A 24,002-nucleotide genomic window follows, 5' to 3' on the forward strand; every position below is an offset into this window, starting at 1 on the left:
AAGATTGGTTTTGTCTCAGTACAAAGTGTTTGTCTTTTTTGTGCAAGCTGTGTGTCTTTACTTCAGATCATGTCATAACTTAAGTTATTACACCCAAAGTCAGAGCGAAGGCTGGTGCAGTAACAGTGGATGCATGACTGTTCTGGCACAGGTCAAAATAGTAAATTCAGCCAATGCCAGGCCTGTGTGAATGTGCCTGTGTGTGATATTGTGCCACACTGCTCTGTGGCCTTGTCAGAACCTGTATGAATCACACTTTGGGCGACAGATCATCTTCACAGGAGGGAGTGTGTGCTGTGTCCAATCACAGCTCAGGTCTGTGGCCGCTGTGTGATGGATTAGAAGAAGGTTGGAACTAACATCGCTAATCATACACAAAAACCACAGCAGGGAGGTCAAACAGGCAAGCACAAGCATACATGCACATACACATCCATTCATACATATTTTCCTCAGTTCTCAAGATGAAAGTGAGAGACAGGATCTCTGCGATGCTACTACAAAACCCGACATGAAAGCAGCCTCGGGTCATGTGTCATCCATCATCCCATATTGGAGTGGACAGACCACAGTTTGACTTTTTATTATTTTAGTGCTTCTACTGAATACATTTCTTTTCCACAGCATACCTTCTTCAGTTGTCCGAGCTGTCCTGGATTCACTGTCCATTCCTTGAAACTCGTTAAAATAAGGTCGGACCTTGATCTCATAAACAATTCCCTTCTTGAGTGCAGTGAGGATGACACTGCGCTCAGACGGGAGCTTCACATCCTGGGTCAGCCATGGTCCTGGTGAAGGCAGCCCTGACGTCTGCCTGTACAGCACTCGGTAACCCTGGATGAACTGAGACTGACGATCCACCTGAAGAAATAAGTGAAGACAGTTGTTGCCATGATTCACTTAAAAAAAGGGAAGATAGGTAGGTGCCATCTTGAGGGAGACATGGATGTTTTTCTGCAATGCTATTTTTCCTCACAGCATTGCATGCATGACACTTTAGAAGCTGTTACTTCTTTAATGGGGCTTTTATCACCAGCCATGCCACACTTAGCTCAATTAACACCCTCACATTACCTCATACTCACAGCTTTTGCTCAGTGTTCTCTCCTCCATTAAAAAAATTCTGTAATGCAACCTTTGAAGACACATACATGTCGCGAAGCAGGTCTACAGCAGGCTGTGACTATGAGAATATAATGTGGCAACACATACATACACCCCTGGGACATGAGGAGAATACACAACAGAGCTGATAACAGCGGATCTGTCCCATAGAAAAGATGGAGAGACAGAATCTGTGTGATCACTGAAATTCACAAACGGCCCCTCCTTTAAAACTCGGGCCTATTTAGCTAGACGAAAAAGCTGAATTTATGCAGAGGAGAAAGAGGCGCATAACTCACTGTAATGGCTTGTTAACAGTAGAAGAAGTGAGCGGGGCTTTCAAGTGGGATATTAAGCAGCTGTTTTTCGCCAGTGTAGCCTGAGTAAATCAGCAAAATGGATTCCCCGCTTGGTATGTGACTTTTATTAATGGAATGATTTGGGAATATAAAAGCTTTCTGAGAGTGGCCCCTCTGTTTACTGAAAGGGGCCCTGATTGATTAGGCAGCCATGTTTTGTGTTGACTGTACATTACAATCATAAAGCAATGCTTCAGCATTAAATTAGAGACCGAGTCTTGAGGTGAGACTTACCACAGGGGTCAATAAACATGTCAGCAGGAAAACTAGTAATGCAGTTCATTTTAAAATGCAAACTAGCCCCCTCCCATGCCAGTGAGTGATGTGAAGTGAATACCCACACCTGAGTGATTTATACTAGCAGAATGCACAGCAAGCATCACATTAACTATATGAGTACATGAGTCTAGAAGAAAACAAATAGCCGGTTTGTCCTAATTACAGCTCAATTAAATAAAAGACTTTTTTTTTTTTACATCCAGGCTGCATCTGTTCACATTTATTAAAACACAACAATCTGTTCATATCTGATTGACGAGCGGTTGTGGATTTACAATATTTGCACATGAAAATAATTAAGATCAATACATCATCTCATGGCTGTGAGGGAACTCATATATTTACAGCCACAAACATTAATTTCAATCTAATTTTATCAGAGCAGTCTTTGTGTTAAGCGTGGAGCAGCTGAAGACGCACGGAAGATTTATGAACGACCAGATGTCTCTGACATCTCTTTTTGATGTGTTTAAAGAAACTATTTTGCAGCTATTTGATGTTGAGTTGCTTTTAAGTCACCATTTACAATATTTCAAAGCTGCAGTCAGGGGGAATAACCTGACAAAAATGTCCTGACATAAAACAAACACTAGCCTCAAGGAGCACCATTTCGGCTTAAAAGTAGGATCTTTAATATGAACTGTTTTAACTTTATGACTCAGTTGTGGAAAATCAAAGGTATAAAAATAACAGACATACCAAATGTTTTTCATATGAAACTAGTTCTTGAAGTCACACTGAAAAGGGTTTTTCTGTGTTGTGTCAGTTAGCAAACAGTAGTTTAATCAGTAGGCTCAATGACACGCTGTACTTACCGTCCAAGTGACCTGAATGGTTGTGGGACTCAGGACAACTGGATTATGCAACCGAACTATGACCTCTCCAAGTTCCTTCTGTACATGCCTGTGGTCGACACCCTGAGCTGGTGGGCTTATATCTGTGAAACAGAAAAATAAGGAAAAAGTGAGGGAGAGTCAAAAAATGTTCCTCACTCTCATCCACTTAGTTTTCACTGTAAACCCTGATTCATCACCATCAGGAGCGGGGTGATAAAAAGAGAGACTGAATAGACCAGTCAGCTTTAACAAAGACATGTACACTCGGTGATCACGACTTCATTTGAAAAGGAGCAACTTCATCTGCATTAAAATTACCTCATTCCATTTCGTATTAAGTCTCTTGTCTGTTATGAAGAAAAGAAAGTAGACTTGGGTTTGCAAAGTTCTTTCTTGTCTGCACTTACTGTGTCCTGACTGAGCAACCACATCAACGAATGACATGAAATGAAAGTACGACCCTCAGACATGTTGAATGGAAGATGAATGGACACTATGACACTATTTTCCAGCTCATTTCCTCACATGCATGTGTTTCAAGTTACAAGCAATAAAAACTCCATCGTATGAGATACGGAGTGTGGTTGAAGCGAGCCACATTTTGAGTTATTTACTGACAGAAAGTAAAGAAAAAAACTCACAAGAGGAAATTGTATTTCAAAATAGCTTCATTTAGACAACCCAGTACTGCCATGAATCACAGGCTGCACTGATAGGGTAACATGGGCCGAACACAGTTAAAAAGAAGTGAAATTGTGAATTTATCATCCATGCGCGCCACTGTCAATCAACACATCATTTTAAGACCTTCGTCTCAGTGTGACATAGATATGATGCAATTTAAATGCAATCTGCTTTTATTGTTGGCTCGCATCTAACAGATGCTTTTCTGTTTTTACACTGTGGACTTATCATATCGGTGTAATCTGAAGACTGTGGTCTGTCCAGTGCTGTAATCAAACCTTCTCCTGTTATGATCATTAACATAGCAGGGAAAGCATTAACTCTGTTACCCCCTCCAAAGGTAGACATGCTCATTGTACATAATTGGTTAAGTGTTGCCTTAATGAGCTGAGCTGAGAAGAATTTGACCTCAAAAGAAAGTTCAGCAGTGTTTCAGTAGAGCTATTCACTGCAGAGAGCTGTATCACATTATGAAGAAGAGCAGAGTGACCTTCCCAAATCAATGTAAACAGAAATTAACCTCAATGAAATTCCTCTCATATAAAGGTTATGGTAGGTACCTTGTGTTCTGACAGGTTCAGACATGGGGCTGGGGTCGCTCAGGCCCTGGCTGTTGACTGCTCGGACCATGAACAGGTAGATGGTGTTGGGACGGAGACCTTTGACAGTAAACTGGGTGGTTTTGACATGGTCTGCCACTGTTTGCCAGCTGTTGCTCACTGATTGACTGCAAAAAAAGCAGTGATATTATCATAGTCACCTTATCTTTCAATGTTTTTTGTTTTTTTACAATATATCCATAGCAAGAGTCTGATGTCAATGTCAAAACAAACCTGAATGCTTCAATGACGAATGAGGAGACAGGAGATGCTCCGACCATCCCGGGCTGCCAGGATAAGGACACACTGTTCTTGGTGACGTCAGTGACTTGAGGTTTAGATGGTGGGCCTGGAAGTTCATTGTCATCACGGTTCTTAACAACCATCACACTACCTGAATCTGATGGTGAGAAAGAGTCATTAAAAATTGTAGTTGAAATGTATTTCTGTTCATAACACAGGTTTTAAACCTCTTCTTTTGACCTACCCTTGACTTCCAGGAAAGCGCTCCATGATGTTTCCCCACTGGAGCTGGTTGCCACACATGTGTAGATCCCAGAGTCTGAAAGCTGGTGTACAGCAAAAGATATGTGTATGCATAAATACAAAAAAATGATTTTTAGCAGCTGAGTATATGTGGTGCTGGAACAGTGATGGGGGGATTCAGGAGCTGGCCTTGTGCTGGACAAACTGTGTGTCATTTGTGAGTGCCTCAAAGTGCTGACGCTAATTTCCTAATGAATTCCATTTTCTACTCACCACCCTTCCATCACTTTCTCACTCCTCCTTATTTCCCCACTGTCCTGCCGACCACAACAAAGGCAGGCTAATTAATTTAGGGTGGGCTGCTGGAACCCCCTGGACCGATGACAGCTGGCTTGTCTATCCATCCCTCTTAGGAACTTTGGTTGTTTGTTATTTTTTTTTTTTTTTTGTCCCTGTGCCTTCCTTCCATTTATTAAATAACATGTCAGTGGTCGGCAGCTTTGTCAAGCATAATAGGTATTCCACTGAGGCCTTAGAGTGGGGAAAGGAAGATGCAGGCCTTTTAAATTTAATCTACTCTAAGCATGCGTGTGTATATATATCTGTATGCACATATATATTCTCTCCTACAGCTGGAGTCCTTCCAGGCCTTCACAGCTGAGCCCAGTCGGAGCTGCCATGTCACTAAGTGTTACTATCAAACAGTTTAAAAAAATCAATGCTGGCTATTCATCTATTAAAGGCATTGTGGCACTCCCGGAAAAAAATGTACCTTGCATTCACACAAATGCATATACAAGTACCTTAGTAGCGCAGATTAAAAGGTTGGGATGTACCTTGATGTTTTTGATCTGCAGGCTGCCCAGCTCCTGCAGGGACATACGAGGATCCTTCCCCAGCAGACTGACTCCATCCTTCAGCCAGCTGACGGAGGGAATGGGGTCTCCTGATGCCTGACACTTCAGCAGTGCCACACTGTCCACCCCAAGTGTCTGATTGCACGGGCCTTGGCGAATAATGGGTGGCGGTCTGTCTGTGAGAACTGTGACGCAAAGAGGAAAATGTGGAAATATTTTTATCAGAGTTTCAAATGACTGTACAATAAACTGAGGGGAAGCATTGATCATAAAATACACCGGTGGTGGATGTGGGCATCTATCATATAAAGGGGACTATTTTCTCTGCAGGTCTGGTAATTGCGCCACAGAACAATGAGCATATCCTGTATTTCCAGGAAGCAGTGAAAAAACAGCTGAGTAGCGTTTTCTAGTCTCATTGATGTGGCAGAGTGATGCTAAGTGGTTTCCAGTTACTGCCTGGGTAGCCTTATTTTTATACACTCCTCTAGAATCTGTGGTACACTCTGGCGGTAAGAAACTTGCCTATTGACTCAGTGTGGTTCAGATAAATACTTCATTATGTGCAGTGTAGAGCACAATGAAAGGTGTATCTTTAAATGTTAAATGTAAATGAAATCATTAGCATGTGTCCATATCTTATGTCAATAATCAGAGACAATAAGCCTTTACACATTTTATTCCATTTTTTTTAGTTGAATGGTTTGATACACTCCAGTTATATGAGAAAACTCATTTGTTAGAATGTGCCAAAAAAGCCTGTGGGTTACATCTGTGAAATGGCGGGTATGTGAGAGGTGATCTCTAAGAGATTTAGCACGGAAGCGAAGGCAGTTTATATATTTAGAGTTGAATAATGTGGAGTCCCCCTGGCATCACAGAACCCACATTAATTAGAAAGTATGGATTAATGATGTCAGACCTGCAGGGGCTAATTACCAAGTCTACCTCAGTAACCTTTCAACACATTATCACACCCTTGCTTCCACCCTTATTTTCTCTCTCACAGTTACATCTGACAAAAGAAAGCGATTCCAGGTAATTCATGTTTGCAGCATTATGGTCCAACCCTCTGCATGAGGTCAGCGAAGACAGCAGAGAAAAGCTGTGCAGAAACTTTATTCATTATCGAGCACAAGCCAAATGTAGTACATTAATTATACTTATTTGTTTTAGAGGTTGCAAATGTGGTCACATGAATCAAAAGTAATCATGTAAATCTGGATCTCAGCTGAGAGAGGATTGAAAGCACCTGCTACTAGGCAGGAACTTACTGTGCTGCAGTTCTTATCTCTAAAAAAAACAAAGAAAAGAAGCACTTTTCCAACTAAATTATGATGGCCATCCAAGTGTGTGTGTGTGTGTGTCATGGCTCCAGTGTATTCCTCACAGGTATACAGCTTGGATTTGATTCATCTGATGTATGAGCTGATGGCATGTAGGAGTGACAAAGGGAGGAGGCAAAGCCTGACTGAGGCCTTGGGTCTCTGGATCAGGAATTTCTCATTACAGATCTCCTTGAACTCTACAGACTGCTGGCGGGACACAGGGCAGTAAATCACACAAAGACTGCAGCAGGTGTGGCCATGACCTCACCCTGGCCCTGCCTCACTCTTTCTTGCTTTCGCTCTTTTTTTTGTGCTACACCTGCCAAGTATCCATTTGTATTAACAAGCCATTAATTATACAACAGATTGTGATCCAAAAAATATTAGAAAAACTCAAACAGAATCAAAGACAATATTTTCTTAAATTGGACTTGATTAACAATGCAGAGGTTGCGGCAATTCCCTCTATTGTCTATTTTGGACATTAAAACTGCAGGCAGAGCTAGTAGTAGTAGTAGCTAGTGAAGTTATTTCTATACTGTTTTATTGCAGATAAACTTAAGGGTAAAGTGAGAGGAGAGAAAAAAGTTCTGATACACAAATCTGCTTCCACTTGTCTGATCTTTCATTTTTGCTATGTGTCAAGTTTAAAATAAAAATGTAAAATGGTGGTGCGGTTAACAACTCAGAGACATATACACTGTCATCTTAGACTGCTGTTTATAAAACCGGTTTATTGCTGAAATTAGTTGCAGCACAGCTGTACACTCCTTCCTCTTCCATCACAGCAGAATCATTACCTAGAACTTCAATTATCTGTGGCTCGAGTAATGAGCGTGGTTTTGTCTGTCTGTGTGTGTGTATGCTTGTTTTGAGCTAAACAACATTTCCTGAAGAAAATACAGCTAAACTACATGATGTTGCATTACAGCTGACATTTGAAGGACATACCAATTTTGTATGTGTATCAGACCAAACACTGCAAACAGTGTTCTTGTGGTGTTTTTAATCTTTCTACTAGCAGGTACTTCAGCAGACATATGGATAGCCGTCTATCTTGCCATCACTACAGCTGAGCAGATTAGATGCTCCCACGCCTAGCAAGGACCACATAATTCATTCCAGCGGAAGCTCTTGTCACTCTCTCACTCAATCTTCCTTCTCTGTCTGTTTCTCTTGCTCCCTCCCTTATGCACATACTTCTGCCTCGCCCACTCACCCAAACATTGACCATTAAACTTGAAGGAACTCAAGGGCGAACACATTATTTCCCTTCCAAAAGGAACAGAAGAATTTTCAAATTAAATTGTGGGGAGGAACAACAAATAATAATGGTGAAAGCAGGCTAAGTGAAGGTCATGGGCATACTTGGCAAGTCTCAAATTAAAAATGAATATAATTTTTCAAACAAGATAACTAAACTTTTTATCTGTTCTGGTGTATCCATTTTATTCTTTTAAAGGTGTTAAAGGCCAAATTCCTACTTAAACTCAACAAGGCAAGAAAGATGTTACAGTTAAACCGTGACAGGATGAATTCAGATGTGTAGAAATCATTTGTTTGTTAATGGTTCAACAGCCATGCTACATTTGCAGTGGTGCTAAGGCGTGCATTAGTGTGCAAAAGTGTGCTGGCATGGAAGAAAATACACATCGGTTTTCCCCTCACCATCTGTGACCTCCAGTTGAGCCTTGGCGAGGATACTGCCTGCAACAGTCAGGGCCTGGCAAATATAGTAACCAGCATCTGACCGCTGCACAGATGAGATGGTCAAGTCTCCGCTGGGTGACACCGAAAAGCGACTGTTGGGCTGCTGGGGTTGGTTGGGAAACAGCAAGTTCTGCAGGAAGTGTAACAAACAGCCAATTAGCAAGAACATGGAACCAGTACAACCTGGAAAAATGACAAAGAAATGTTCACACACACCCGTCAAAACATTCTCATACACACAGCTACAGTATGAACATTTTCATCTACCACATGATTAACCAACCTCACAAACGGCATTACATGTGTACGGTTTGATGATCTGGTTTCATACTTTTGCTTGGGCCAAGCCAGAGGCTCCACTCAGTTCGGAAGGCAACTTTTCCCCTTGTTGGCTTCATGACTACTTTTCCTCTCTGTTCCAATCCCACAGTGGTTTTGTGCTGCTTTGTTTACCCAAAGAGACCACCCCATATGAGAGCTTATAATGAGACCATTACCATTTAACTTTACAATAACTGAGGGGGGAATGATTAAGCATACACAGGATCAGAGGACTGATGACTGAAAAAACATCACCTCTACAACTTTGATTAGCTACTGTTTTCCACTGCTTTGTCCCAGCTGTTTCTTTTTTGTATGTATTTTTTCCTCATGACACCCAAAGGAAATAGGCAAATAAATCAGCTTGATTTAATTACACCTAATAACTTTAATGTGACAAATTATGCTGTTTAAAAAAATTTGCTCTGCGCATCTTCAGCACATGAGAGATGTACACTCCATTATCCTCAAGTGTGAGACACAAGCTTTTATGTCAAGTAATTACTTTATTTAATTAGCTTCAATTTGTTATCTCAACAAATACCTTCAGATCTTTCATACATTTGTGTGGTTAAGGCAGAGAAAGAATTGATCAACTCAAGGACAAACTCAGATGCTGAGATGTTGTGGATGTGCCACTGCTTGCATGAAAGTGTTTTCATTTCAAACGAATCATCGTTAATGACAAAGTGAGGTGCACACCGGATAAACGCAGTCACAGCATTACTCAGTAGCGGTACTGTCTCATGACACATTGGTTGATGAGTATCATTCCTAATGTTTGTGTGAACATGTGAAGCATGTCTCTTACTTCTGTTGACTCTTGTAAAAGAACTTTGTTATAACTGTTTGCCTGCAGGCAATGTTTGTGTGTGTGTGTTTCAACCTTAGCCATAGTTGAATCATATCTCTGGCTCATCTACAAGCCCAAACAGGCTCCTAATTGGCACCGTTGTTGGCCGTTGTGAGAACACCCAGGTATTTGAATGGGCTATCTCCTCGAGTGAGGGATAGGATCGTTCTTATCAGTTCAGGGTCACAGAAAACCGATTAGCACTTTGCCAGGCACACGGTTTGGCAGCTTCTGAGAACAAAGGTGTATCTGTGTGCCTGTAGTAAAGATACTGATGACAGATAGTGCAGTTTGAAGTGCTCTGTGTGTGAGTCTGTGTGTGTGGGGCAGAGGAATCATAAGCACAGAGCAATTGTGCATACAGCTGGGGGAATCCAAACAAAGTACTGAATGTTGATAACACTAGATGCACAGTAGATAATGAAAGTGGCCTACTATAAAGGTAATGTGTACTCACTTGTAAGACATAATGTGAAAAAAAGCCAGTGTTTTTTGCTTTTACCTGACTTCCCTCCTTCTGCCAGAAGACAGCAGGCTGAGGATTTCCTTTGGTTTCGCATGGGAAGGTGGCAGTGCGGCCTTGTGACACAATTTGGTCCCTTGGACGGATGACAAACTGGGGTGGAGCTGAAGTCAAAGGGTCAAAACAACAGTGTTAGAAGGACAGTGGTAAATAAATCAGACATCAGAGCTGGAAGTTATCAGGGCGTGTGGATATCAAGCAAAAACAAGCAATATACCACATGGTCAAATTAAGAATGGAGTGCCGTACAGAGCTTCCATGCAGAGTTATGTCTGTCTTTTTTTTTCTTTGCTCTGAACAGAGCAAGAACACCAGAGACTATCTGCCATGGTAACTGCAGGTTGGCCATTCATCCAGGAGAGGCTGAAGCTGAATGAATGACAGTCACATTGGCATTCACACAAGGAAGCGCCTCAGTCACAATGGCATTTAGATCTAAGACAACACAAAGGCACAACCATGCCTCGGAAACATCCAAAACTATGGAAGAGACAGGTATAGACATAAAGGGTTAATCTTGTCTGACTTTCCATACGTGGGATTTACTTATCTCGTGTAAAAGTCAAGGTCTGAAGTGGCTTGATACAACTTGATCAAAGCTGTATCAAGAAGGGAGTGAGAGACAGAAAAGACTGTTTCTGTGTTTACCACACTTGAAGCTAACACATCTCCATCACAGAGAGAACAGGCTTGAAAAGGGATCAAACTTTGAAATCTGGGTGTGAAGCCTTCTCAGTCAGTATTCACGACTCGATCGGCAGCCAGAGCAGTTGTCAAAGACTCGCAGGCAGGGCAGAGTGAGACATGTCTGACTGACAACTTGACAGATGCAGTTTGATAATAAAGAGAGAGGAGTATAGAGTTTCTTTTTTGTGTAGAGTAGCCTTCTTAACATTCTTTGATAAATAAAAACTGCCTATGAAACACTTAAACTTAATATTTAACACCTGCAGAGGTGTTACTATTTGACACCTGAACTGAATTTTCTGCTTATCCTACATAATCCTAACCTAACTGAAACTGGCCTCACGTTCCTCAAATAGTTGCTAATCATCAGAACCACCATGAAGAATTACTTAAATTGACATATTGTCTAAACATTGCCCTGAGGCGATTTACTTTATGACCCAAGGTCTCAACTTGTTTATTCTTTGACTGTCACTGGGGTCATGTTGGCAGGGGTCATGTTTGCCGAGATAAGACATGAACGACACAGGTCTCATACAGGAAGAAATATGGTTACGGTGAAGACAATGAAAGTCACCAGATTAAAAAGCCCTCAGTCACTGTGCAGACAGTGGGCTATAAGGACCTTCTTTATTAGACAAACTAAATAGAAATGAAAGATATTTACAGATTGTTGTAAAAATGTTCTGACAAGAAATCTGTTGCAAATCAACATCTTGCATCCTTTCTGTTTCTTTTGATTTCTTTGTCCTTTCAATGATAAGCCAGCTGGTTCCAGCAAGCCCGAACTCTTCCCATTTGGCTGGTTTCTTCATGTAATCCCTTTTTGGGGGTGTGTATTTGTCAAAGATACACACAGTTGGGAATGGTACAGATGGCAACAGATTTACTGCCTTCCCGTTTGGCCTTCTGCAGCCTGGATATCTTGTGGCTCTCACAATGCTGGGCTTGATACAGAGCTCCTAAATCATGCTCTGGCAAGGACTTTGCTCCCTCCCTTCCCTCCCTTCCTATCCTCTGCTCTGTTCAATCCCACACACTGCATTACAAACTACTCACTAAAAAGCACGGTTTCACACCTTATAGAATGGTCTCTGCTGTTGTGCTTGTCCTTTCTCACACTGTCTTTATTTGCCACTTTTTCCCTATTTTTTTTCATACACAAACTAAACAAAATTGTATTTAAACAGTTCAGAGAGATGATAGAGGCCTCGGTTAACATGAATGTAGGGATGATGATAAGGTATTTTAATTTAAGACCGTTTACTGTACCCAATGGCTGTGACTTAATTTTTATTCATTAAGTTTCCCATTGTGGATATATAAATATGTGAACAATGATACGTTTTTCTCATCGTCAAACTTGTAAGGGATTATAATGCCTCAACTTCCTCTCTTGGCTATAACAGCCAAAGCCACACTTACTACCTGTTGATACACTAACTACCAAATGTACTGTGTTGAGTGTATAATGGCTTGTTAAACTCCTGGTCAGCCGTGTGTAAAAACAACTTGACAGATTGTGCTGACTGCAGTTCACTTAGTAGCCACATGCATCAGTGCTACCAGTGGTACCAGTTCTGATTCAAAAATAATACTGCAATTACAATTACAACACATTCAAAAAGCTTTTGCTTACTAAGCTTTTCTTGGTAGTCTCAGATTAAATATGAGCTTATACTGTAAGCCTCACTGCCTCATTTGGGCGTCTTTATTTTAAATTATACTTGAAAATGACTAAAATACTTTTGGGAAATGTGACGAGGATTGACCTAAAAAGAGAGAGGGAAGCCTACTGAGAAGCACAGATGAAAGGATTCAGACGAATCAAGAGAAAGTGAACGTGTGACAGTTTCATAGCCTGGCTCTGGGCTAACTCACACTGTGCCCTGTTTTGATTCAGAGACCCTTAATGACATATGAGAAGCTCCTTCCTGTCCCCTCCTAAGGAAACACATGATCAGGGGCCCATATTTAATTCATGACAAGTCACATCTGCCTGGTTTGGTGAGGGCTCAGCATAAAACAGCGGTCAGGGTGAGAAGAACAAATGGACAAAAAGAGACAGAGATCCATTCAGTACACTTAGGCACAAATATTTCTTCCTCCTTTAAAATCCCACGTTCAACCATATTTTATTCAAAAGTTGACAGCAATTACTGTCTCTCCCCACAGGCAGATTGAATGTGTAATTTCCTCCATCTTCTGAGAAGCTGACAGTTTGACAATCGTAGAGCAGCCACTGCTGTTTTGGCAACTGAAGTCTGAGGCAGTGTCTGTTTTTTTTTTCCTGCCAGTCAAGCTTGTCTTGACACACACTCTCCAGTCTTTGTCCTGCTACACTACTACGCTGCTTCTTATTACAGCACTCTGCTCTCAGTAGCCCACATTTCCTCCTCTTTTTCATTTGCTTCTAAAACAATCTGACTTTGGTTGAGTTTGGTTCTACCTTGACCTACCTCTGTCTGCAGGGAAATAAAATGAGATCCCCAGCTCTGTGTTGCGGGGCTCAGAAGGAAAGAAGCACGTCCAAAACAAACAGATCTCAGCTCTGCCTTCCAAAAACCCACAGATGGCCTCGAGACTTGCGAGTTAAACACGTCTTGGACCATATGAGATGACAATGTCTGAAAATGTTAGACTGCCACCCTGCTCACTCATCGTGAAGAACAGTGTCTAGAATATAAAAAGCCTCCAGCCTTTAGAACAATGATATCACAAAAGTTTCTTTACTTGGTAAGTCTGAGCAGTACGATGGGGTCATTAGAAACTGACTGTTCCATGAGCTGCCATTAAGATTAACTGCAAATTATATAAAGACATAAAACAAGCAATAGCATTACCAGTAAAGCTGCAAAACGCCTAAAACTTCAGCTAGTTTAGACTGAAAACGATGCTCCACAAAGCACACTCTCAAATGTTATCATCCCATTAAATGCCTGTTATCAGTTGTTATCACTCTAAGTGGGTTCAATTAAAAAAAAAAAAAAAAAAACACAATCATGGTCATTGACCTAGTGGACAAGATTTCCCATGACCATTCTTAATCTTAATCCAGCATAATCTCAGTAAATGTTGGTTTATCAGTCCTTAGATAGAAGATAATCTTTCTGTCTTTTAGACTAAGGCCCTAATACGTATACTTACATGATTGAAAATACCTGATAACTTTTGAATGACTCACCATATCTCACTGTTCTCAATATTGACATCAACCTCCTAAAATTAAAGCTGAACTTTCCCACTGAAGCAGAAAGCCAGAAGAACAAATGTCCAGGTACATTTAGTTAGGGCTAAATATGAATAACAAATCAATGCTTTTTCTGACTTTTGTCAAGTATTCAGTCGACAGACAGACCTGCCATGTGTTTATTTTTCATGTTAGTAATTAAGGTTCAGCTGTAAAGTCTCCAGAAATTTGCAAAAGAGAAGACAATTTGATCAGTGTTAGTCAAATACAGTAACATCAAAGCGATGGTAACTGACTGTCAGGCAGTCAAATGCAGTAGTGAGTATGAAGAAGGCATGCAGGATGGTATCAAATCAGAAGGATGGGTACTTACCGACGGGGCGAGCTGGAGACACAACAATGGTGGAGTGGATACACAAAAGAAACGAATTAAGACAGACAAACGTATAAAACAACACAAGAGGAACAGAACAAACATAACATAATAAGACAAAAAGAAATCGAAATCAGAATGAATGACGGGTTGGGGCCAACACATTTCTGGCACAGTGTAAACATGATAGAGAGGATCCAGTAGCTTTTGTCCACTGTCCACTGGACAGTTGTGTTGATGTGCTCAAAGCGTCTGTTGATTAATACAGACAGTCTGATGTGAGCACCAACAAAACGATCAAAAATTCTGTGAAGATGGTGTGGGGCTTTTCAGAGACAAAATACTTCTGGACCTTCTCTGTCTGCATTAATGAAATCTGCACTTTTATGGGTGGTGTGTAATTATAACAGCATACAACTGCTGATGGACAGCGCAGGAAAAAGAGAGAGAGAAAGCAAAAAAGACCCGACAAAAAAGAGATTGGTACAAAAGAATTGGTACATGTAGTGGTTTCCTAGTGTTACTGCATGTGTCCTCATTATAAGATGCTGCACTTACAAATCTAGTTTCCAAAAACACAAAAAGAGTAGCCATCCAAGGCCTTGTTTTAACTCCCTCTGGCCCCCTGTGTTGCTCTAAAGCACTCCACAGGGACTTTAAACACTTGGATTTAATAGGAAGAAGAGTGGTGAAAAGAAGGGAAATTATAGTTAGAATGTTTTTATTAACCTTGCAAACCCCAGGTGTGGTACTGGCTGGTGTGCACCAGTAATCTGTGAAATGGCTTTGCTGACTGGGTGGTTACAGCATGGAGGGTAGCGTGGCTAGCAGACCACCATGACGGAGGGGGAAGGGTGGTAGAGTGTGTCGACACTGCACTTGGAAATGTAAATAATTAAAGAGATTCATAGACTGTCTACATCTCTCTTGGCCAAGGGAGTCAGCATTGTGCGTTTCCATTTGTGTAAAGGAGACCCAATGGAATAAACCCCCTATCTAACCCTCATATAGGTGGACAAGAACAATAACCTCAGTGATCCATGACTTCTGTATGTGTTGCTGTGTTCAAGATAATGTGAAAAGTCAAGAGAGATGTTTCGTACCTCTGACTGTGAGGGTGGCGGAGGCCTCCAGCTTGCCCACACGGTTTTCAGCCACACAGGTGAACGTGCCCTCATCGTTAACGGAAGCCTTCTTCACCCTCAGCACGTAGTCATCTTTGTCATACTTGATTTCATACCTGTAAAGGAAGAAAGTAACATTATGAGATTCAAGTTCATATATAAATGCAAATACTATTCACTTTATGATAAAACAAGCGCTTCTTAATTAGTAGAGGCAGAAGAACTTAAAGGATTGTTTTTTTTTGTTCCTACAAAGTACAGAGAAGAAAAATGTGTTGTTGTGTGTCTGAGAGATTGCAAGGAGGAAGATCAATTATTCAGCAATGACACACAAGTACACAGAGAGGTATGCATTCAGCTGGAACGCCCAAAACACGTTCAATATTCATGAGACGTTCCTCTGTATGTTTAAATCATATCCAGAGCTGTGTGTATGCGTACTGCATGTGTGTGTGTGTGTATGTATGTGTGTGTGTGTGTATATATATATATATATATATATATATATATATATATATATATATATATATATATATAGTTGTTTAGTGCAGTGTGGTGCTACAGCTTCTCACTCTCTCACTGTCTAGACTAATATAGGAAGCATGTTAAGGCCAACTTTATCCTAATTTAAATTCCAAAGCAGCAGTTAAATATTTGTGTTTAGAAGCATGTGTGGCAGTTGATGGGAGGATGGTGCTGGTCTGGTTTGTTGTTCCAGTGTATAATTGAAGAGGGTCTGACAGTGTGTAAGTAGTGTGTGGGGGTGGTGGTGTTGTGTGAAGGTGGTCTGTCAGGCTGACAACCCTCTGCTGTCTACAGTCTGTCACTCACAGACACTGAGAACAGAGTCGGGATGGACCGATAAAGGGCCACTGAATTACAGCCTTAAACTATATGATGCTCCCTTTGAAGACCCAGTGAGGTCCCTCTGTGTGACCATTTAAATAATACGTTTGTGGAAAAATGAGTCAATCCGGGTGAATCTGCCACAGCATCGTTTTGATCTTACTACTTGGAGTCTGTGAGAAGTTTTTCTTTTAATCCACTTAGGGGCTTTAAAGAAAAAGGGCCTGACATTTTATTTACACCCCTCTTTATATACCACATGTCCATGTGCAATAAAACTCCAAACTTGTATTCCAACAACTATTAAAAACACATAAAAGAACTGAGAGCAGCAGTGATGGCTGCCTAACACAAAGATAACACTACAGGGATTGGAAATGCCAGCACAGAGCTGCTTTACAACAAAGTACACTGGTCATGTTCACAGTAATGAAGAAATATACAACAGAGTGCTACAGCAAGACTCTTTTATGTGTTTTTAATAGGTTTGAGAAAACAGAGCTGCGTAGCCCAGAGGAATACGTCTGATACAACTTGTTAGAGGGGCCACAACTTCAGTTTTGGTTCTTTGAAAGGAATTTCTGTTACTGTATATGGGGACAAGTTGTGGTTTACAGCAATACCTTCTGAAGTGACTATAGGGTAACAGCCTTCCACGGTCCATTGGCCTCGCAGTGGGAAAGACCCCTCTGCTCAACCATCAGGTGTACTGATGGCTGTTTGCCACTGGCAGCTGCAAACTAATTTATCCTGTCTATCCGTGTCTTATTTTTTTACCTGCTGTTATGACATTTCCTGAGCAAGCATTCAAAGGCAGCTTTATTGAAGCACATTCCTCAGCTATGACTGCCAGTTCCACCTCTCCACACAGGTACTTAAGGAGCCATAATGATTATTTGACTGAGTCATGACTGAATGCTTTGTTCTAGTGAGAGGGGATGTACAGTTCAAGTAATGGTGGGATAAGTGAATAAAGCATTTATTGTTGGTACTAAGAGAATGGCATCCTGAAGGAATGAGACAGCACCTTTCGTGACATGCCTGCCGTCAGATGAAAAGCTAAGAGACAAGGCGACCCTCCATACTGGATGGATGGCTCAACATGAACTCCTGGCTTGCAGGAGGAGTGGGAGATGGGCAAAGGAGAGACCAGGCCAAGTAAACCTCCAGTCTAACAGACTGCAGTCCAGATTTTTTATCCTTTTTAAAGGTAGTCTTCATATATAAAGATTTAGTCATAAAACTGAAATATGGGTTACCATGTCATCATTGTAAAAGAGCTAAAGTAACAGCAGCTTTCATCTTCTGGGTACCATGAATGTAATTTCATGGTATTACAATGATCTTGATTGATAGAGGAAATTTCTGTTCCTAGAGCTTATTGATACCTGAACTACTACTAGAGTCTTTGGTGTGCTTGGTCACACGGCTTTCGCCGCAGCCTCACCCCTTTATAGAACTAGAGGTAGGTGAATTCATATCACTCGTAGAAATGCTAACAGTACTCTTTTAGGTTCTCACAGCGCTGACTGAGCCCTTGTCATGCAGAGGACCCAGGTATGCACATACTGAACAACATTCCTATTGTTCTTGCTCTCGTCTCCATTAATCTCTCGAAACAGAACCTCAGGCTGGTCCATGACTTATTAGTGGGACATGAGCCCAATCAATCTGTAATCAACTGCCCATATGGAATCGGCCTGGATGACAAGATGAGTGGAAATACTCAGGGATAAGAGGCAGTTGTGGCCACACACACATGTAAATACACACAGCAAGGGAACAGTAGCTCTTTATTGTGACTGGACTGGGGGAGAGCTCTGTTCTCTATTAGAGGAGGAATGTAATTGCACATGTACAAGGGCTGTGGAAAGGATAGGAGAGCCAAGTTCACCCTACAGGACCCTCCCTCCTCTTCAACCAGAGAGCACACCGTATACACACACACACACACACACTCACACAGAGAACAAAGTATACAACACATATCCACACATATGCAGTCATTCACTCAGGCAGGGAGATGAGGAGTGATAAGAATGTAAGCAAATAAAAAAAACCATTTTTTTGGATGCCGACGTGATGTGTTAGCTGCATGGAGAAAGTCTGCACAAGGATGAAACATTTGTAGGACAGTTTAAAAGCAGTACATCTTAAAAATCCACCATCTGTCTGTCAGGAGAAGAGAATCTTATCTCGAGTGTCTACAAGATGATTCAACCTGCCTTGCCTGTGTGAGTAGGCTACATGTGAAAGGGACTGGTAGTACAGGCAGCGTTGTGTGCCAATTCTGAGCACATGAGTCAGGCTAAAGATACAGTAAAAGCCTGATTTCAGTTTGCTCCCTGGCCTGTCTGCTCTGACACAAAGTCCTCTCTCTGCTCCATTTCACTCTGACATTCTGATCCAGTTTCACACCATCTGACTCCTACTTTACCTCATCCTGATCAAAGGAGCTGGAGTCTACCTGTCCAGGCCTTGTCAAGCGTAAGAGGGAATCAATTAACTGCTATCGCTTCTCATCTTGATTGTGTAAGGCCCCTATCCCTCCAGTCTTTGGCACCTCTCACAGCTTAGCAGGGTCAAAGATTTGCCACCAGTCACACGCTATCCTACATTAATCACATAATTTGAACCTTTTTTTTTACCAGTATAAGATGCAGCAAATTGCATTTATAGACAGATATTACTGGGAATCTAAATTTGTTGAGATGTCTTGACAACCCTGGATGGCTTTTTGCTGGAAAATGCTGCAGAAAGAGAAACAGAAACCTCAGTGCAGCTCACTGACCAATGCCTGGAGGCCTCACTGTATTTGTGAATGTGATTTAGAGTGTTTGTTGAAGTATTTGTGCTTTAATGGAAGAAAAGCAGTGATACACAATGAATAATGAGCTGCACATCTCTTTAATTACTTTCAAAAGCATGTTATCTCTATAGTGGATATGTAGATATTATTTTATAAACCCTTGCTTAGTTGTGTAAACATCTAACGTCAAGTAAAAATATACTTCTGATCGTTCCCCTGCCACACCATCCCCCTTACACATGCACTCATAAATACCAGATGTATCCACTTATATATCAAGGGAAGTAATGGAGACAGGAAGCATAGCCTGCCGTCTTTTCATTCTGCTGAGTTGCAGAGGTGAGAAATCACTGAAACTGGATGGTCAGCATAACGCAGGCGCTCCTGTCACACTAGCTTTAACAGCTCTCTCAAACAGAGTGACCCACACACCTCTATCATACACAAACTGACACTGCATGTGCACGCGCACACACACACACACAAAGGAATTGAGTCAGAAAGAAAGGCTTTTTTCTGCTGAATGTTGCAGGGTCTATGCTGTAGAGGTCAATGGGGACAGGGGGCCTGAATACAGACTGCAGGACCAAAGGGGCTCTGATAAGGCACAGGAGAGGGCACAGGGTTCCAGGGCAAATAAGGAGTGTGTGAAACTAAAGCAGCAGATATGGGCCACACACTGAGCTGGTAGGCAAAGGGCGAAAATACTGCACAAGCTTTTCAGTGGGGTTTGCAGATCGGTAGAAAATTTATTTTTTTTTCATTTTGGGACACAAAACCCTCTTCAGCCCTACTGATTTTCTGATGAAGGAGCTATTGTGTGCCTTCCCCACAACTCTGCAGATATACTCAACAGAGAGATATGATACTGACATTAATATAACTTAAAGAAATAAGTAGTTGTGTAGAGATAAATAAATATGGAGTCTAAATATTAGCAACTTTATGGCAGACCACTGTAATTACTGATTTATTGTGATATTCACACTTCAATCCAGGTCTGAAGACAAATCTCAAAGGGTTTCCTTGGGGAACTGCTCTACCATTCTGAATCTAATATTATGAATATTGCAAAAAAGAATGAGCTCCATTCAGAACAGATTTATAAGGGGGGAGGCTGGATGAATTTAATATTACATGTGCTGGCCAGTGATTTTAATCCCGCCTGGAGCTCATGTAGTCGAGTTTTCCCCTCCTACCCTGGTAATAATTAAAGCCCCAATTACCTACTGTTTTTCAGCATGCTTATTGGTTCTCTCATAATTTAGGTCCTGTCCCAAGAGACACCTTGCATTTTAGTTTAATTAGCTCAGCACACAGTTTAGAGTTCTGTGAGGCAACAGAGGAAGTTGAACCTGATGGCAACGTACAGTCCTATTTTGGAGCACAGACGATGAAGGACAAAAGAAAAGAACATAATGAGAGTAGAAATGCACCGGCTGGGCTGATCTAATTTCAGCTACAGGTAATTATTTTGCCTTGGCTTGTATGCTTTCCTATGAGTAATTTCCTGTGTAGTGAAGAACATGTATTTAACATTATTATCTCATGTACCACAGAGTATCACTTTGTACTGAAAACATACGACAACAATTTAAGAACCAGATTGTGGATAATGCATATTTTCTCAAAAATAAATTAGTGTTCAAATAAACATAGTTAACAACTTAATCTGCACCTATTTTTTTAAAAATGATTTCTAATAAGTTCATGTAAATGTGTTCTCAGCAGATAAAGGTGCATGTGAGTTCTGTATCATCACAGTGCACCTGTTGTTTGCTGACATTTTGATTTACAGTTTCTAGCTATTTACTCTGACACGTGCCAGGCTGTCATTTTAATGGTTTCACAGGGAGATCTCTTAGGATTTCTCATTTTAATAATGTGCACTGACAAAAAAAAAGTTGATTCAACCAGATTTAATAGCGGTATCCAAGTGTACTGAGTTTTGGAGTTTATCCCAGACCCAAACCGAAACCTAAAACACCCACACAGCGGTAAATGAGCAGCACCATTGTCTTTGTCCTCTAATTGAAACCGTTCTTGTGCAGTCTCTATCTCCTCTTCTATTCCACAGAGACAGAAGCCACTGCCATCCTGGCGTGTTTTATGTCTAGGTGCCAGTGTGTGTGTGTGTGTGTGTGTGTATGTATTTGCCTGGGAGGCGGCTGGAGCCACTGAGCATATTAACAACCTGTTTACTCAGCTGAGGTTCCATTTCCCTCCTTCCTAGTGTATTAGTACAACACACAGACACCAACAGAGAGACACAGACATGTAAAGGGACCAGTAAAGACAAGTTGAAACAATCTGATGTTAAGTCACTCTTTCTAGAGCTTATCATAATAAAAAGGACAGTGTAACCTTTTTCGGATAAAGAGCAAACAAAGACTACTCCCCACTGCATACAGAACTGCTTAATCTTTAGTTGCCTTTTATTTCTATGATAGAGACCACAGCTGAAGAATGTGATGGCACAATGGCTGCAATTTTATGTCTTCTTCCTCCTCAAAGTCAGTTATCAAAGTGGAAACTACTGTTTTGTGAGATATTTAAGAATCTGTCTGTCAGTCATGGAAAAGCCATATTTGATAAGCAGCAGAGATTTTCACTTAACATGAAAAGTTGCCTTTATGGGAGGTTAGAGATACAGCAGAAAATGTCACTACTAAAATGTTGTCCATGTCTTCATGCTGGGTTTTGCTTAAAAGCAAAACTGAAAAACAAAACCTTACTTATAATTAGAAATACTCCATTATTTATTATTTATTAGTTTTGGAAGTATCTATTTTATTTGTATCATGCCCAAATAAGTCCAATAAAAGGGATGATGCAGTTAGCAAGGACGCAGGCACACGACATTCATCCTACTCTTATGAATCTGTTAATGAGTGTAGAAAATGAACTCATTTTCAGAGCCAACTCCCAATCAAAGACATGAGCGAAATACTTTTATGTGTTTGCGTTGGCACGGAGCTCATGTTCCACTGCCCAGTGAACCAAATCCTTATCAGACACAAACAACCCGCCCACGCTCAGCTCTGCAGCTAGCCTTGAGAGATGTCAGGTCCACTGAGTGTATGTTTTATGAGGTGATCCAAGCAGTGTGTGACTGGCCTGCTGGCTGGAAACAGAGCACTGGTCTCTTTGAAGTCCACTGCTGACAATGACACTACTGTTGACTGTGAGTCAAGTGACTCACAGCACAGCAACAGACCGACACGGAATAAGGACAGTATCACTATATCATCAGTGGCTCTTTACAGCAAGTAAGACAGGCTATAGTTGGCAGTGGTTCTAGCATTTCCCTGCAAATTACAGACTTTTATTTCTCTTTACTTACATCAGTTTCTGTTTTTGCAAGTGTGAGTGAATGCATGTGTCATGTCTGTGAGGACACACAGACCAAACAGGGTTAAATGTGTATAGGAGGTAGTGATTATCTTCCAAGTTCCTGAGGTGTCTGCCAAGTATTTCCCTGAACAGCTGCACCTGCACACAGGCACTTGAGGGTCACGTCATCTCTGCCTCTTTATGTCTCCTGTCATTCTGTCTTTGTCTCCAACGGTCTGCGTTACAATGTGGCAGATTTTTGCTGCTCACTAAATGTCTACTTCTCAGCATCCCTGCCCACTTACCTGTCACTCAGACTTAATTGTCTAGTTCAATGTCTGTTTTTCTTCATGCAGACCCCTATTGTGACACAAGGTACTGTCTATCCCTGACTTCTGGGGAAGTCAACTCATTTTTCCCCCGAATGTGTAATGTCCATCATGCACAGGCTAATAGGGTACTTATTTCCATGCCAGGTGAGAGCTGGCAGTGTGAGTTATCATTATTTTGAAAGAGTTACTCACACTGACATCAGCCCCTTCACAGCTCTTTTGCATTAAGTGCACTCTGTCAGATCAGTGCTTAGCACAGGGTGCATACATGGTGCATTTAAAATTGGTTGCTCATATTCAACATAGAGGAGAAATTGTCTTATCATTGCTTATTTGAGTATATCGTAATAAAAATACATACCTCCCACGTGGAACATCAATGTCATCTTTCCTCCAGCGTACATTAGGTTGGGGGTCTCCTTGTACCTGGCAGCGGAACTCCACCATCTCCTCTTCGAGAACCACCTGATTAATGGGTCTCCGGAGGAAGGTTGGCCGTTCTGCAGGATTGGGCACAGTAAAAAATCAGTTGTGGGATAGACATTAGGTACATTATTTCACTAATAATAGTACTAATAGCTTACCAAATACAGTGACTTGTGCTGTCTCGCTGTCCCTTTCCCCGACCATGTTGGTGCCCACACAGATGTACATGCCAGCATCACTCTTCCTTGTGTTGGAGATCATTAGCTTCCCTCCTCGAATCTAGACAGAGGGGAACCCATGTGAGCTCTGTGTTTAATGGCAGATCATTCCGCGCTAAACACTAACTGTAAAAGGTACTCTAATTTATTCCTGTCATTAAAATAGGTAATAGTGATACTCACGGTGATCCTGTCATCCTTGTCATCAATTCGCACTTTGTCTTTCTTCCAGTAGATGGTGGGTTCAGGATGACCTCTGGGAGGGACACACTCAAGGATTGCTGGCTCTCCTGCAGCCACCACCACATCTGTAGGGTTTTGCCTGAAGTCATCTCGCAGTACTGAAGAGAAAAAAAGTGGAACTAATTAACAAAAAGTACAATAGAAAGTAACTCAAATACCTGTATGCCTAAGATAACCATATTTACAATGTCATTTTATGTATTCAGTAGTGTACACAACAGAATGTGAATGTATGCGGTATTTATCTGGGCTATTAAAATGGGATGTGCAGCTTCATCTGACTGGGCAAGCAAGTGAACGCTAATTGGAGCTAATGGAGGTCCCTGTGGAGGTAGCAGAACAAACAGACTCAGAATACCCCGAAGCCTGGTGTCATTCACTTGTGAGAGCTCATGGGGGTGCAACACTGCTTGCCTTTAGTGACATGTGCACATACACGCTTACACACAACCAGCGACGTGCTAACACACAAAGCAGCGGGT

General features: G+C 41.4%; 1 protein-coding gene across 5 annotated transcripts in view; it reads right to left on the reverse strand.

Moving 5' to 3' along the window:
* The window catches only part of robo2 (roundabout, axon guidance receptor, homolog 2 (Drosophila)), a 144,840-nt gene that overhangs the window by 29,841 nt on the left and 90,997 nt on the right, over positions 1-24,002 (reverse strand). For 3 of the 5 annotated variants that reach the window (XM_028419552.1, XM_028419551.1, XM_028419549.1), the window contains exons 3-15: positions 23,461-23,618; positions 23,218-23,338; positions 22,995-23,133; positions 15,293-15,429; positions 14,190-14,201; positions 9,919-10,043; positions 8,201-8,372; positions 5,184-5,389; positions 4,349-4,430; positions 4,096-4,261; positions 3,823-3,989; positions 2,558-2,679; positions 630-861 (exon numbers count right to left, since the gene is read on the reverse strand). In XM_028419552.1, coding sequence (XP_028275353.1) covers positions 630-861; positions 2,558-2,679; positions 3,823-3,989; positions 4,096-4,261; positions 4,349-4,430; positions 5,184-5,389; positions 8,201-8,372; positions 9,919-10,043; positions 14,190-14,201; positions 15,293-15,429; positions 22,995-23,133; positions 23,218-23,338; positions 23,461-23,618 — 1,839 coding nt within the window. The remainder of the gene's footprint in view (positions 1-629; positions 862-2,557; positions 2,680-3,822; positions 3,990-4,095; positions 4,262-4,348; positions 4,431-5,183; positions 5,390-8,200; positions 8,373-9,918; positions 10,044-14,189; positions 14,202-15,292; positions 15,430-22,994; positions 23,134-23,217; positions 23,339-23,460; positions 23,619-24,002) is intronic. The other 2 variants (XM_028419553.1, XM_028419550.1) reach the window with 1 other exon arrangement.

This window comes from Parambassis ranga, chromosome 13 (assembly GCF_900634625.1).
Source record: "Parambassis ranga chromosome 13, fParRan2.1, whole genome shotgun sequence".
Taxonomy (NCBI): Eukaryota; Metazoa; Chordata; class Actinopteri; family Ambassidae; genus Parambassis; species Parambassis ranga.